We start from the raw sequence: 15,044 nt of genomic DNA, 5'->3' as shown, positions 1-15,044 counted from the left end.
CCTTCTAAAAGCGATTGCTGTCCAGCGCATGCTGACTGGTTCCCACTGGGTGGCATTCACTACTTGAAAGTCCTGTTTGTCCTCAGGGCCTGGCAAACTTTGAGCATCCTTTGATGACTCCGCTCCCTGATCCAGAGCCTGCTCTGAGCCTCTTATTCCACCACCCAGTTTCCCAATCTGGTTCTACCAAACTCTAGAGCTCCCAATCCCTTCTCTGATCCTCAGCCCTCAATCCTAATCCCCTGGCCTTGGATTTGCCATCTTAGTTCCCAAACTTTCTCCTAGCCCTGCTCTCCAGAGCCCCTGCAGCCCAAGCAGGAGAGAAGGGAAGAGGGACGTGTGTGCCTGGCAGGAGGAAGAAGGAGCTGAACTCTCTGTGTAACATCCTCTTTTGGGTTGGGGAATGCCTCTTACCTCAGGGCAGCCACGGTGCAGGAGTGCTGCCTTTGATCTTACAGCTGGGAAGCTCTGGCTCTCACCTCTGACCCCTTAGCTAGAGGCACACACTGTAATTGTGAAGCCTGTTGTGGCAATTCTGGCAGATACATGCTTGCACATGCTCTCCCAAGGACGCTCAGATCAAAGCACCCCGCGTGAGTAAGATCATCCCTGCTCTGCACTTTGTTCACCTTCCTTCCTTCCTCCTTCCTTCCTTCCTTCCTTCCTTCCAGAAGAGGCAGCCATTAACTATTTCTATGCCAAAGACCACTCCGAGGCTGGCAGGGAACAAAGTCCCTGGGACAATGGCCTCTAATTCCTGACCCTGGTGGCCTGGCTCTGTCAGTCCTGGGGGGAAGTGCAGCCTGCGTGCAGTGAGCAGAGAGGCTAGTGCAGCAGTGCTCAAAGTGTTTTGGGACAGGTGGCAGGTCTAGCATACTCTGGGAGCAGCTGCTTTGTAAGACCGTGCCGAGAGCATGCCCCTTACTGACCTGACTTGAGTTTTAAATGATATTTTTGCCAGATCTGGAATCCCAGTGTCTCCTTCCCCCGCACACACTTTAAGCCCCGCTGTGCAGTTTGTGTAGCAAGCACTCACCACAAAGCAGCAGAGGGCCAAAACTTGCATCCCAATGAGAGCCCTGTCCCTCCTGTAGCATCACCTTCCAGTTTTACAACTCCACCCTCCTGGCCAGTGGACAAACCACCCACCGAAAGCCCAGAAATGTTCAAGACATCAGAGCAAAACCTATAAACCTACAATACCTGGGGAATTCCACATCCCAACCCCCCACAAGCTGATCTGGTATGGCTCCCTGCACAGAACTATTGTGATAATAGAGCCCTCACCAGCGTGACATATGAGAAGTTAAAGCCAACTCTCACCAGGTGACCACAAACTAGATATGGAAACTGGGAGACACAAAGCAGTGTCAGAACCATGTAGACGGTCACAGTGGAGCCAGCACGTTGTGAGATATGATTTTGCCCTTAGCACGGATAAGGATGGTCTGGTTTGAAAATATGCTAGATGGTCTAGGCTAACCCTAGGGGGTAAAGCGACAGCAGAGATGACATCACATTATGAGGCAATGTCCCATTTGGTCAGCAATGCATGCTCCAGGCAGTGGAGGCAGGGAACCATATCTCAAGTTCAGGGTGAAGCCTTGGTCTAGGCAGAGCCTACCCACTGCAGCAGAGCCTAGCAAAGTCTGTCTCTGTTACTCTTTGGTGACACAGTGTCATGCCAATAGAACCCTACGGAAATCAGTGCTAGGACCACCCAACAGGGTTAATGTATGTGTGTGTGAGACCTTCCCCCACCTTCACGCCTGTCTGAATTCTCCCTGCCCCCTCCAAGTTGTGTGTGTTGCATCCCCCCACGTGTGCATGCTCCATTTGTAAGGGCTGGAGCAGAGGGTGTCCTTTAGCCCCTGACTAGTGACATATTGCTGGGGTATTTTCCGGGAATCTAGACTGGCAAAGCAATTTGGACTCTATCAGTCTCAAAAAAACTGAAGTGTTTTACCAGCTTGTGCTAGCAAAAATGTATTCTGCTCCCAAAATCACAATGGATGACACACTGCTTAATGCTGTAGAAAAGTTTTGCTATCTTGGCAGCACTTTATCTGATACTGCTATGATCAGTGATGAAATGATGCAGTACATTTCTAAAGCCAATTCTGCCTATGGTCGACTTAGTCTCCACGTGTGGCATGTGAGAGGCATTCAACTTCACATCAAGATGAGTGTCTATTGTGCAGTTGTGTTAAGCTCTCTTCTCTATGGCTGTGAAATGTGGACACTCTAAAGCAGGAACAACTAGAGAGTTTTCATATGCACTGTTTGCATCTCATCTGTAACATGAAGTGTTTGGACAGGATACCATGCATCAAAGTCCTGGACCAGTGCTGTGTCACTAGCGTTGAATCCCTAATCATACAGACACAACTTTGCTGGGCTGGTCACCTCATATGTATGGACTATACACAACTCTCCAAAGCCAGATCTTATGGACAGTTGTGAAAGGGAGCACGTGCTGGGAGGCCAACAAAAATGATGTATGGACTCTCTTAAAGCTGGTTAAGTTGACCCGAATACATGGGAAGCTGCTGCTGCTGACAGATCAGAGCGGCGGCAGACCTCTTGGTCTGTGGTTAAAGCCATCGAGAACAGCAGACCAGAAAGAGCCAAAGAGAAGCGTCAGTGAAGAAAGCAGGCTGTGGCAAAAACATATGACCATGTCTGCCCTGCGTGTGGACACATCTTGGATTCCTCATTATTTTACATTTGCACAGGAAGAACCATTGAAACAAACTGACTCTCATATAACGAGGAGTCCTTGTGGCAGCTTAGAGATTCATACATTTATTTGGGCATCAGCTTTTGTGAGCTAAAACCCACTTCATCAGATGCATGGAGTGGAAAATACAGAGGCAGGTATAAATACACAGCACATGAAAAGATGGGAGTTGCCTTACCAAGTGGGGGGTCAGTGCTAATGAGGCAATACAATTAAGGCAGAAGTGGGCTATTCTCAACAGTTGACAAGAAGAGGTGAATATCAAAGGGGGGAATCACTTTTGTAGTGCTAATGAGGCCAATGTAATCAAGGTAGCTCATTTCAAACAGTTGTCAAGAAGGTGTATCAGCAGGGGGAAATTAGTTCTTGTAGTGACCCATCCACTCCCAGTCTTTATTCAGGCCTAATTTGATGCTGTCCAGTTTGCAAATTAATTCCAGTTCTGCAGTTTCTCCTTGGAGTCTGTTTTTGAAGCTATTTTGTTGAAGAATGGCCACTTTTAAGTCTGTTATTGAGTGACCAGAGAGACTGAAGTGTTCTCCAGGTTTTTGAATGTTATGATTCCTGATGTCAGATTTGTGTCCATTTATTCTTTTGCGTAGAGACTGTCCGGTTTGGCCAATGTACAAGCCAGAGGGGCATTGCTGGCACATGATGGCATATATCAGAGACTCCAACAACAACACCTTTTGCCAGGGATCCCACTTGGTTTGCTCAGGTGCTCAGAGCCAGAGACCCACGTTGCACTCAGCCAGGGTTCAGTTCCCAGGAGGCTGGAGATCTCATTCTGTGCTTCGAAATACAGCATGGAGAAGCCTAGTGTCGGGTAATGCAGGAGCCAGAGTGTGATGCAGTAGGGACTGTCTGTGTGGGGAGTGGGAGAGCAGGGGAGGACTTTAGGGGATGGACGATGCAGGGCCTGTAACCTGAGCTAGGTAAGGGAGGGGAAAGGTCAACACCTTTGCCCGGGAAGGGGAACAAAGGAAGGGAGTGGCAGGAGGGAAGCAGTTTGAGTTTGGGCTTGGGGCTGTGTGGGTGGAATTCAGGGGATCCTAGCTAGGATCCAAGCACCCTGAAAGCCCAGAAGGACTCGGTGGAGGGGTCCTGACTGTGCCTGCAAGCTCTGCTGTAGCCTGTGTTCCTGTTGTCCAATAAACCTTCTGTTTTACTGGCTGGCTGAGAGTCACTGTGGGTCCCAGGAAGAGGGGTGCAGGGCCGGGCTCCCCCACACTCCGTGACAACTGGTGGCAGCGGCGGGAGATACTGCACCCCGTGGACGGCGCTTCCTGCAGTAAGTGACTGGGGAGCAGTAAAACGAAGGGGTGATTAACCCCTGGGAGTGTGTGCCCAGTGAGAAGGACTTTGCAGTAACAGGGTCCCCCGGGGGATTGCAGCGAGCGGTCCCAGGGGCGGAGGAGTCGGCAGCTCGACCCTGGCAGAGAGGTGGTGACCTCACGAAGGGCTGGTGCACTAGGGGTCCCCCTGGAAACCGTGGGGAGCGGTGAGCACCCCGGCCTGTGAGTGGCCAGCAGGAAGATGTATGCCAAGCGGCGCAAGTGTGACCTGCTGGAGCTGTGCAAGCAGAGGGGGTTGCGCCCAGGGAGACGCACCAAGGACCAGCTGATTGCCCAGCTGGAGCAGGGAGACCGCACGAATGAACGGAGCCCTGTCTCTGAGGGAAGCAGCCGAGCAGATGCAGACCCCCCCGCTCCTAGGCATAGGGGAAGGGCGGGGGGGAGCCCAGTGTATACCGAGGGCACCGTGACACCCCCGGCCAGCAGGGGAGCCTCACGGCGAAGCTCACCCCCCAGTAGGGGATCCTCCCGGCGACGCTCAGCATCCGTGGAGCGGAGGCGGCTGGAATATGAAAGGGAGCTGAGACGGGAGGAGCTTGAGTTAAAGAGGCGAGAGCTGGAGGAGAAGGTGAAACAGCGTGAACATGAGCGGGAGGAGAAGGAGAAACAGCGTAAACATGAGCTGGACCTGGCCCAGCTGAGGAGCAGTGAGGCCCCGGCTGCGGTGAGTGAGGGGGGACCCAAGCCTACAAAGAGCTTTGATAAGCACTTGCTGCCCCCGGCGTAAGGAGGGGGAGGACATAGATACCTTCCTGACGGCCTTTGAGAATGCCTGCGAGCTGCACAGGGTTGACCCTGCAGACAGGATCGCAGTTCTCACCCCCTTACTGGACTCCACAGCCGTGGAGGTGTACAGCCGGCTGAAAGGGGCGGAGGCAGGGGACTACGAACTGTTCAAACAGGCCCTGCTCCGCGAGTTTGGGCTGACTCCTGAGATGTACCGGAAAAAGTTCCGGAGCCAGCGTAAAACCCGTGAGGTCACATACCTACAACTGGTCAACCGGGCGCAGGGGTATGCCCGCAAGTGGACGGCTGGGGCCCAAACTAAAGAGGACCTGCTTGACCTATTCATACTGGAGCACCTGTACGAGCAGTGCCCGTCCGACCTGAGGCTGTGGTTGATGGACCAGAAGCCGGAGAACCCGCAGCATGCAGGCCAGCTGGCCGACCAATTTGTGGACAGTCGGGCAGGGGATGGCAGGGAGAAGTCTCGAAGGAGCAGGCCTGCCTCAACGCAGAGAGAGAGTCATCATGGGACCTCCCAAAGGGGGCCTATAGAGAACCCCCCCAAAAGGGGAAAATCCAGTGGCAGGTCCCTCCGACCCACTCAAGGGGACCCACGAGATATGGGCTGCTATCGCTGTGGCCAACGAGGTCACATACGGGCCCAGTGCCCCAAGCTCAGGGACAGACCAAGCAGACCCAACCCGCAGAGGGTGGACTGGGTAAAAACCCAATCGGAGGAGGGGCTACATTCCCAGGAAAGGGGGGTTGGCAACATACCACCGGCGGATGCTCCAGGTTCCGGGTTTTTGGTTTACCGGGTGGGCGCGGGGCTGCCCCTCCGGAAAGAGTGCATTGTTTCCCTGGAAGTGGATGGGAGGAAGGTCACTGGGTACTGGGACACGGGCGCAGAGGTGACGCTGGCCTGGCCCGAGGTGGTGGCCTCAGATCGGATGGTGCCCGACACCTACCTGACCCTGATGGGCGTGGGTGGGACCCCATTCAAGGTACCCGTGGCAAGGGTACACCTGAAATGGGGGGCCAAGGAGGGCCCAAGGATGTGGGGGTACACCAATATTTGCCCACTGACGTGTTAATGGGAGGGGACCTTGAGGACTGGCCTAGTAACACCCAGAGTGCCCTGGTCGTGACTCGTAGTCAGAGTCGGCAAAGGGCACTGCTCCCCAACAACGGGGAAGGTACTCGACCCGAGGTGCAGGACCCTAACCCAGGGAGCGGGGAACGCCCAGGGGCACGGTGCAGAGAGGCTGCGGCCTCAGACCCAGCCAGCAAGAGAGAGCCGGTCCCCATCCCTGTCCCAGCTGCTGAGTTCCAGGCCGAGTTGCAGAAAGATCCCTCCTTGCGGAAGCACAGGGACCGGGCTGACCTTAGTGCGGTACAGACCACGAGGAGAGGTTGCAAGGAGAGGTTCCTGTGGGAGAAAGGGTTCCTGTACCGAGAATGGGCTCCCCCAGGGGAAGTAGAGTCATGGGGGATCAGGAGGCAGCTGGTGGTTCCCCAGAAGTTTCGTCACAAGCTGCTGTACCTGGCTCATGACATCCCTCTCGCAGGGCACCAGGGAATCCGGCGCACCAGGCAGAGGCTGCTACAGAACTTTTACTGGCCTGGGGTCTTTACCCATGTCCGACAGTACTGCCAATCCTGTGACCCCTGCCAGAGGGTGGGGAAGGCCCGGGACAAGGGGAAAGCAGCTTTGAGGCCTTTACCCATCATAGAAGAACCTTTCCAGAAGGTGGCCATGGACATAGTGGGACCCCTCAGCAAGACGACCCGGTCAGGGAAGAAATACATCCTGGTGGTGGTGGATTTTGCCACTCGCTACCCCGAGGCGGTGGCCTTGTCCTCTATTGAAGCAGACACAGTGGCAGATGCGCTGCTGACAATTTTCAGCCGGGTGGGGTTCCCCAAGGAGGTCTTAACGGACCAGGGGTCCAACTTCATGTCGGCCCTGCTCCGGTCCTTATGGCAGAAATGTGGGGTCCAGCACAACTGGGCCTCAGCGTATCACCACCAGTCCAACGGGCTGGTAGAAAGGTTCAATGGGACGCTGAAGATGATGCTAAAAACATTTATGAACCAGCACCCGCAAGATTGGGACAAGTACTTACCTCACCTGCTGTTTGCGTACAGGGAGGTACCCCAGGAATCTACCGGGTTTTCACCTTTCGAACTGTTGTATGGAAGGCGGGTGAGGGGGCCCCTAGACCTGATGAGGGACGAATGGGAGGGGAAGGCCGCTCCCGAGGGAGAGTCAGTGGTGGAGTATGTCCTGACCTTCCGGGAAAGACTGGCCGAGCTCATGGGCCTGGCCAGGGAGAATCTGGCCCGAGCCCAGAGGAGGCAGAAGGTCTGGTATGACCGCACAGCACGAGCCCGTGCCTTCGCCACCGGGGATCAGGTGATGGTTCTCATCCCCGTGAGGAGAAACAAACTCCAGGCCGCCTGGGAAGGGCCCTTCAAGGTGATCAAGCAACTGAATGAGGTAAACTGTGTGGTGGAGCTGTCAAACCGGGCACATCACCGTCGGGTGTACCATGTGAACATGATGAAACCATACTATGACAGGGGGAATGTGGTGTTGGCCGTGTGTGGACATTGGGAGGGGCAGGGAGATGACCCCTTAGTAGATCTATTCCCTGGGACAAAAGCTGGTTCCCCCCTGGAGGCGATTCCCCTCTCTGATCAACTGACCTTGGGCCAGCACGCTGAGATCAGAGGGGTGCTGCATCTGTACCGACAGCTGTTTTCCAACCAGCCTGGACGCACTAATTTGACTGTCCACCGGGTGGAGACCGGGTCACATCCCCCTATAAGATGCTCCCCTTTTCGGGTCACTGGGAAAACTGCCCAGGATCTTGAAAGAGAGGTCAGGGACATGCTGGCTTTGGGGGTGATCCAGCCGTCTTCCAGCCCTTGGGCCTCACCAGTGGTGCTAGTCCCCAAGAAGGATGGGTCAATCCGGTTCTGTGTGGACTATCGAAAGCTCAATGCCATCACCGTATCTGATGCCTACCCTATGCCCAGGCCTGACGAGCTCCTAGACAAGCTGGGAGGTGCTCGGTACCTTACCACTATGGATCTTACCAAAGGCTACTGGCAAGTGCCGCTGGACGCAGATGCCAGGCTGAAATCGGCCTTTATCACCCCTCTGGGGCTCTATGAGTTTCTGACCCTGCCCTTCGGCCTCAAGGGAGCGCCGGCCACCTTCCAGCGCCTGGTGGATCAGCTACTGAGGGGGATGGAGAGTTTTGCCGTGGCGTATATTGATGACATCTGCGTCTTCAGCCAGACCTGGGAGGACCACATGTCCCAGGTTAAACAAGTCCTAGACCGACTCCGAAAGGCTGGGTTAACAGTAAAGGCTGAGAAGTGCAAGGTGGGGATGGCTGAAGTATCTTACCTGGGCCATCGGGTGGGGAGCGGCTGCCTGAAGCCGGAACCAGCCAAGGTGGAGGTGATCAGAGACTGGCCTGCTCCCCAAACCAAAAAGCAGGTCCAGGCCTTTATTGGGATGGCGGGGTACTATCGAAGGTTCGTGCCCCACTTTAGTGCCATAGCCGGCCCCATCACTGAACTGTGCAAGAAGGGGAAGCCAGACAAGGTGATCTGGACTGAGCAGTGCCAGGAGGCTTTCCGGGCGCTGAAGGAGGCTCTGGTTAGTGGCCCAGTTCTGGCAAATCCAGATTTTGACAAACCCTTTATGGTGTTCACTGATGCCTCAGACACGGGACTGGGGGCAGTGTTAATGCAGGAGGATGAAAAGGGGGAGAGACACCCCATCGTGTACCTGAGTAAGAAGCTGCTACCCCGGGAACAAAGCTACGCGGCCATCGAGAAGGAATGCCTGGCCATGGTGTGGGCCCTTAAGAAACTAGAGCCATATCTCTTTGGGCGACACTTCACCGTGTACACCGACCACTCTCCCCTGACCTGGCTGCACCAGATGAAAGGAGCCAGTGCCAAGCTCCTGAGGTGGAGCCTGCTCCTGCAGGACTATGACATGGACGTGGTCCATGTGAAGGGAAGTGCCAACCTGACAGCGGACGCGTTGTCCCGGAGAGGGGGCCCTGAACTTCCCCAGGTCACTGGGCAGAGTGACCCTGCTCAGTTCAGTCTCGAAGGGGGGAGAGATGTGATGCAGTAGGGACTGTCTGTGTGGGGAGTGGGAGAGCAGGGGAGGACTTTAGGGGATGGACGATGCCAGGGCTGTAACCTGAGCTAGGTAAGGGAGGGGAAAGGTCAACACCTTTGCCTGGGAAGGGGAACAAAGGAAGGGAGTGGCAGGAGGGAAGCAGTTTGAGTTTGGGCTTGGGGCTGTGTGGGCGGAATTCAGGGTATCCTAGCTAGGATCCAAGCACCCTGAAAGCCCAGAAGGACTCGGTGGAGGGGGCCTGACTGTGCCTGCAAGCCCAGCTGTAACCTGTGTTCCTGTTGTCCAATAAACCTTCTGTTTTACTGGCTGGCTGAGAGTCACTGTGGGTCCCAGGAAGAGGGGTGCAGGGCCGGGCTCCCCCACACTCCGTGACACAGAGACACTCAGCTATCTGGGTGGGAGAAAGGTTAGTGAGCGGTGGCTGACGACAGCACAAGGTGGTGGAACAAGAGGCGGGAGAGAGTGAGATTGGACCTACCAGTAGGTATGAGGGGATCATTAGCAGGATAGTATTTTTTCAGGTGCCAGGTCACTGGCTAAAGTAACCTCACTCTGTTTGGTCTCAAAGGGGGGAGAGGTATGACAAAGTGGGGTTCTCCTCCTTATTATGTTGTATGTGAGCTTATGAGAGTCTTACTGTTTTGCATGGATATGGTGTGTGCCTCAGTTTCCCTGTGGGTTACACCAGTGCTTAGGTGGTGGGAATAGGGGTGTGACTTTTGTTGAGACCCTTGGGGGGCAGGTGAGGTGGCTGCAGCTGCGATGGCAGATGCCCTTCGTAACCTGAGAACCAGGAGGGGGGTGCAACCAGGTGACACTTTGCCCAGGAAGTGAGACAAAAGACTGGAGGAGAGGCAACGGGTGTGTCGGGGGCTGGACAGCCGGAAGTAAGTCGCTCTGGACTGGCTTCAGGCCCAGGGGGAAGGCCCGAGCACTGGCTCTGGGCTCCCCTCCCCCAAACATGGACTTCACTGAATGCTCCTGCTTTCTGTGCTAACAAACCCTGTTCTGTGCTGTCTTCCTGTCAACTAATAAACTTTCTGTTTTACACACTGGCTGAGAGTCACATCTGACTGCGAAGTTGAGGTGCAGGCCCCTTTGGCTTCCCCATAGTCCTGTCCAGGCCGACTCGCTGCGGGAAGCGCGCAGTGAGAAGGGGGCAGCTGAATGCTCCAGGGTCAGACGCAGGAAGACCCAAGACTTCTTGTCCTGGCGACAGCTCAGAGAGAGGAGGCATGCTACCCCACAGTCCTGACTGGCTTCATTCAGAGCAGTTCCAGAGCATTGGTCCGGTGCCTCTGTGACAACGGGTGTGGGTGGGCAATCGTGTCACACACTGCGAGGGTAAGTTATGGGGGACTCTGTAACACTGCATTGGGCAGAGTCAAGGCCACAATGCCCTTCGCAGGCCAGTGTCAGTGGTGCTTCTCTGAATGTAGGGGAGAGCAGTTCTGAGGGGCAGGGAATGACCAGTTATCACATTGCCTTAGGCCTGTGTGCACTGAGACAGATGCCTCCTGCCTGCTGCTGAGGAGGAGTCTGGAGCCAAGTGTTGGGGAAGGAGCTCAGTGAGAAACCAGAGGCGATATCTAGTCCCTTCTGCGATCTCCCCCGTCTCGAAACCAGCAACCTGCGCACTGCAACACTCCTCTGAACCAGCAACCTCTGCACTGCAACCCCCCAAACCAGCAACCTCTGCACTGTGACACTCCTCCAAACCAGCAATCTCTGCACTGCATCCCCCCCAACCAGCAACCTCTGCACTGCGATCACCCCAAATCACCAGCCTCTGCGCTGCAACACTCCTCCGAACCAGCAACCTCTGCACTGCGACACTCTTCCAAACCAGCAACCTCTGCACTGCGATCCCCCCAAATCACCAATCTCTGAGCTGCAACACTCCTCCGAACCAGCAACCTCTGCACTGCGACACTCCTCCGAACCAGCAACCACTGCACTGCGACACTCCTCCGAACCAGCAACCTCTGCACTGCATTCCCCCCCAACTACCAACCTCTGCACTGTGATCCCCCCAAATCACCAACCTCTGTGCTGCAACACTCCTCCGAAGCAGCAACCACTGCACTGTGATCCCCCTAAACCAGCAGCAACTGCACTGCGATCCCCCAAATCAGCAACCTCTGTGCTGCAACACTCCCCCGAACCAGCAACCTCTGTGCTGCAATCCCCCCTAAACCAGCAACTTTTGCACTGCGACACTCCCCCGAACCAGCAACCTCTGTGCTGCAACACTCCTCCGAACCAGCAACCTCTGCACTGCAATCCCCCCTAAACCAGCAACTTTTGCACTGCGACACTCCCCCGAACCAGCAACCTCTGTGCTGCAACACTCCTTAAACCAGCAACCTCTGCACTGCAATCCTCCCTAAACCAGCAACTTTTGCACTGCGACACTCCCCTGAACCAGCAACCTCTGCACTACGATCCCCCCAGAACCAATAATCTCTGCACTGCAATCCCTCCAAATCATCAACCTCTGCAACACAATCCCCTTCCGAACCAGCAACCTCTGCACTGTGATCTCCCCTGAACAGTAATCTCTGTGCTGCAATCCCTCCAAACCAGTATCTGCTGCACTATGACCCCCGTCTGAATCAGCAACATCTGCACTTCAATACCCCCCAAACCAGCAGCCACTTCACTGCGATCCCCCTCTGAACCAGCAACCACTGCACTGCGATCCTTCTCCAAGCCACCAACCTCTGCACTACAATCCCCCTCTGAACCAGCAATCTCTGGTCTGCAACCCCCAGAAACCAGCAATCACTTCATTTGCAATCCCCCTCAAACCAGCAACCTCTGCACTGCGACCCCCCCCCCCCACCTCCTGCACTGTGATCCACCTCAAACCAGGCACTTCCTGTTCTGTTATCTCCCCCAAAACAGCAATATCCTGCACCACAATCCTCCACAAACCAGCAACTTCTGCATTGCAATCCTCCCCCTACCCCACCCCAACCCCCCCTCTGGAAACCTCTTACTGCAATTCCCCTCCCAGTCTCCCCCAAACAGCAACGTTTGCACTGTGATCCCTCCCAATCAGCAAACTCTGCACTGCGATCTCTTCCGGTAGCAGCATCCTCCTGCCCTGTGATCCCCCCAAAACAGCAACTGCCTGACTGCCGTCCCTCCAATCAGAAACCTCTGCACTGGAATCCCCCCAAACCAACAGCCTCCCACACTATGATCCTCCACAACCAGCAACTGTCTGCACTTTGCTCCTGCCCCTTCCCCCTCAATCCAGCACTGATTTACACAGCTTAATCCTTCCCATTATCCCTCGCACACCAGCTGTGTCCCAGGAGATGACACTCGGTGCTTTGTGACTGTGAGGCATGTACTGGGCTCCCAAGGCAGGGGCGTCGTCCTTCCATTCCAGGGGTTTCTGTTTGGCAGTGCCTGGATACATAAGAGGGAGTCACTGAACCTCAGTGCCTTTCTCCATCTCCCCACTCTCTAGCTTGGCCCTGCAGCCTCTTGGAGATTTGCTGGAGAGTGTGCATGGGAACGAGCTCTCCGTGTAGGCTGAGTGAGACGTTAGACCCAGCTACAAACAGCCAGACTGACTGAGCATGTTGAGGTACTGTTGTTAGGTAACATTCCCATTCAAAGAGCGCAGCCACCTCGGAGCTGCCAGGAAATGCAGGGAGGGGACCCTGAAGAGCTCTCAGTGACCTGTGCCTCTGTACCAGATCCTGCTGGCTACTCCAAAGCAGCCTTCATTCTGCTATATGGACACTGCTCTATGATGGTGTCTTGCTGCTCTCCTTCCTCGTGTTCCTTACCACACTCTCCCCGTGCGCTTCTAGATGGAGCCCCCGCTGGTGCTTTCCTTCCTGCTCGCTTGTGGGTAAGTTAGTTCCCTATTCCTCCAGCTCACCTGTTCCCCTCTCAAGCACAGCGGGCAGGAGATGGAGGTGTCTGACAATCTCTTTTCTTCTCTTTCTCCTGTCTAGGGTATGGCCCCCATCACCACAGTACACAAGCGCTTCACCGGCTTTAGTGAGTGTATCCAGCCAGCCCCTGGGAGCAGGGCAAGGCTAGTACCTGCTGCACAGCTAGCCGCTAAGGCACAGAGCAGCTAGTGACTTGCTCAAGGTCACACACGGCCTCTATGGAAGAGTCAGAGCTTGACCCCAGGTCCTGGGCTAGTGTCCTAACCACTGCACCATCCTGTCTCCCATCTGTCGGCTCTTTGGAAGCTGAAACGCCCCATTGATCTTTTCGTTTGCAATAACCCTAATCCAGTTCCCCTTTGTTTTGTGGGATAAATGAGGCTTTCTATATAGAAGAGGGGAAAGCAAGTAAATTCACATCCTATCGCTATATTTGCACCATGTAAGCCTGCAGGATGCAAACCCAGCTCAGCACTGAGGGGGGTGGGGATGTGCTGGACTGAAAGAGTGTGTGTGTGTGTGTGTGTGTGTGATGAGCCTCAGTGTGCAAGGAAACGTGTGTCTGTGCATGCAGATGTGTGTGTAAGTGTAGGTATATACATGTATGTGTGTGTGCATGTGTACAGACATGGGCATGTCTTTGTGTGTGTACATGCCTGCAGATGTGTGTGTGTATGTGTAAGTATGTGTGTGTACATGCACATGTGTACAGACACAGACATGGCTCTGTGTGTTTAAGTGAGTGGGTGTCCTGTGAGCACGGGTCTAAGTATTAACGAATGAATGTGTGCATGGATACGTAAACATGTCAATGTCTGGGTACATGTACATGTGTGTTTCACGTGTGTTTGCACACATGCTGTGATGATGCCTAAGTGAGCATGTTTTGTGTGTGTATAATTGCATGTGTATTGGACACTGTGTACTGTAGTGTAATGGCACATTTTGTGTTGATGCAAACGTGGGACTGGGCACGAAGGAGACCTAGGAACTAACGGGTATATGTAACCCAGGGTATGTCTACACTGCAGCTGGGCGGGTGCTTCCCAGTGCAGGTAGACAGATACATGCTAGCTCTGCTGGCACCAGCACGCTAGAAATATCAGTGTAGCCGAGGGTGGCGTAAGTGACAGCTCAGGCTAGCTGCCGGGGGACAAACCTGCCTGGCCCCCCGGCCAGCTAGACCAAGCTACCATCCATGCAAGCCCAGCTACACTGCTGTTTTAGCGCATTACCTCAAGCAAAGCTAGCATGTGTCCATCTCCCCGGGCTGAGAAGCCCCAGCCCAGCTGCAATGTAGACAAACGTGCTGAGAGATCGTGCTGTAGCCACACTCTGTACAAAGTCTCCTGCAGTAACCATCATAGATGTGAAGGCCACTGATTGTCCATTGAGACCTCCTGCATGGCACAGGCCAGAGACCGTCCCCCAGCAAGCCCTGCATTGGGCCCTCACTTGTGGGCCAGCTGGAGTGGATCTTTTAAAGATAGCCAATCTCAACATCAAGGCTCCAAGGGTGGAAAATCCTCCACGCCTGGGAGGCTACTCCAACGGGTCATTGCTTCATGGTTAAAATATCATGTCTTGTTTCTAGTTGGACTTCGCTGACTTCAGCTTCTAACCTCTGGATCTTGTTGTGCGTTGGCTGCTAGACTTCAAGCTTTGCAAAACACAGAAGTGCAGCATGAAGTATCCACTCAAGTTCTTGGTCTGTTTTTTTGGACAGGCGAAGCTAGCAGGGGAGCGGGGGGCTCGTGCCATCCTCTTCGACATCACAGATGATGAAAGCGCCGCTGACCAGGTACAAACGCTATTGATACCTTCAGAAAAATTTCAGTGGTACCATCCTGTCCTGAAATACACATAGCTCCAGTCCAGGCTCCCCCTTCTCCATAGTAGCCAGGACCTGCAGAAATGAAGGGACAGAGCTGGGGTTGAGGCCAGGGGTGATGGTGCAGGTTGGCTCCTCCATTCAGTACCATAGAACAGAGACCTTTCCCCAGCTCATCCCGAACACGGAGAGCCCACTTCGCCCAAAGCCTTTCCCTGATGGGTTAGCTACATCGAACAACTAGATGTTCAAGCAGGCATTTATGCACATAATCCCTGCTTTGTGCAGCCAAACTATTCAGGCA

At 54.5% G+C, this 15,044-nt stretch overlaps 1 protein-coding gene across 3 annotated transcripts in view; it reads left to right on the top strand.

The window, feature by feature from the left end:
• Nucleotides 1–15,044, top strand: part of RNF43 (ring finger protein 43) — a 131,031-nt gene that overhangs the window by 76,725 nt on the left and 39,262 nt on the right. For 2 of the 3 annotated variants that reach the window (XM_030536405.1, XM_030536402.1), the window contains exon 3: nt 14,636–14,710. The exons of the other annotated variant lie outside the window; for it this stretch is intronic. In XM_030536405.1, coding sequence (XP_030392265.1) covers nt 14,636–14,710 — 75 coding nt within the window. The remainder of the gene's footprint in view (nt 1–14,635; nt 14,711–15,044) is intronic. 3 annotated transcript variants of the gene reach the window in all.

The sequence above is a fragment of the Gopherus evgoodei genome, chromosome 17 (assembly GCF_007399415.2).
Source record: "Gopherus evgoodei ecotype Sinaloan lineage chromosome 17, rGopEvg1_v1.p, whole genome shotgun sequence".
Classification (NCBI taxonomy): domain Eukaryota; kingdom Metazoa; phylum Chordata; order Testudines; family Testudinidae; genus Gopherus; species Gopherus evgoodei.
This window is presented reverse-complemented; position numbering and strand designations above follow the sequence as displayed.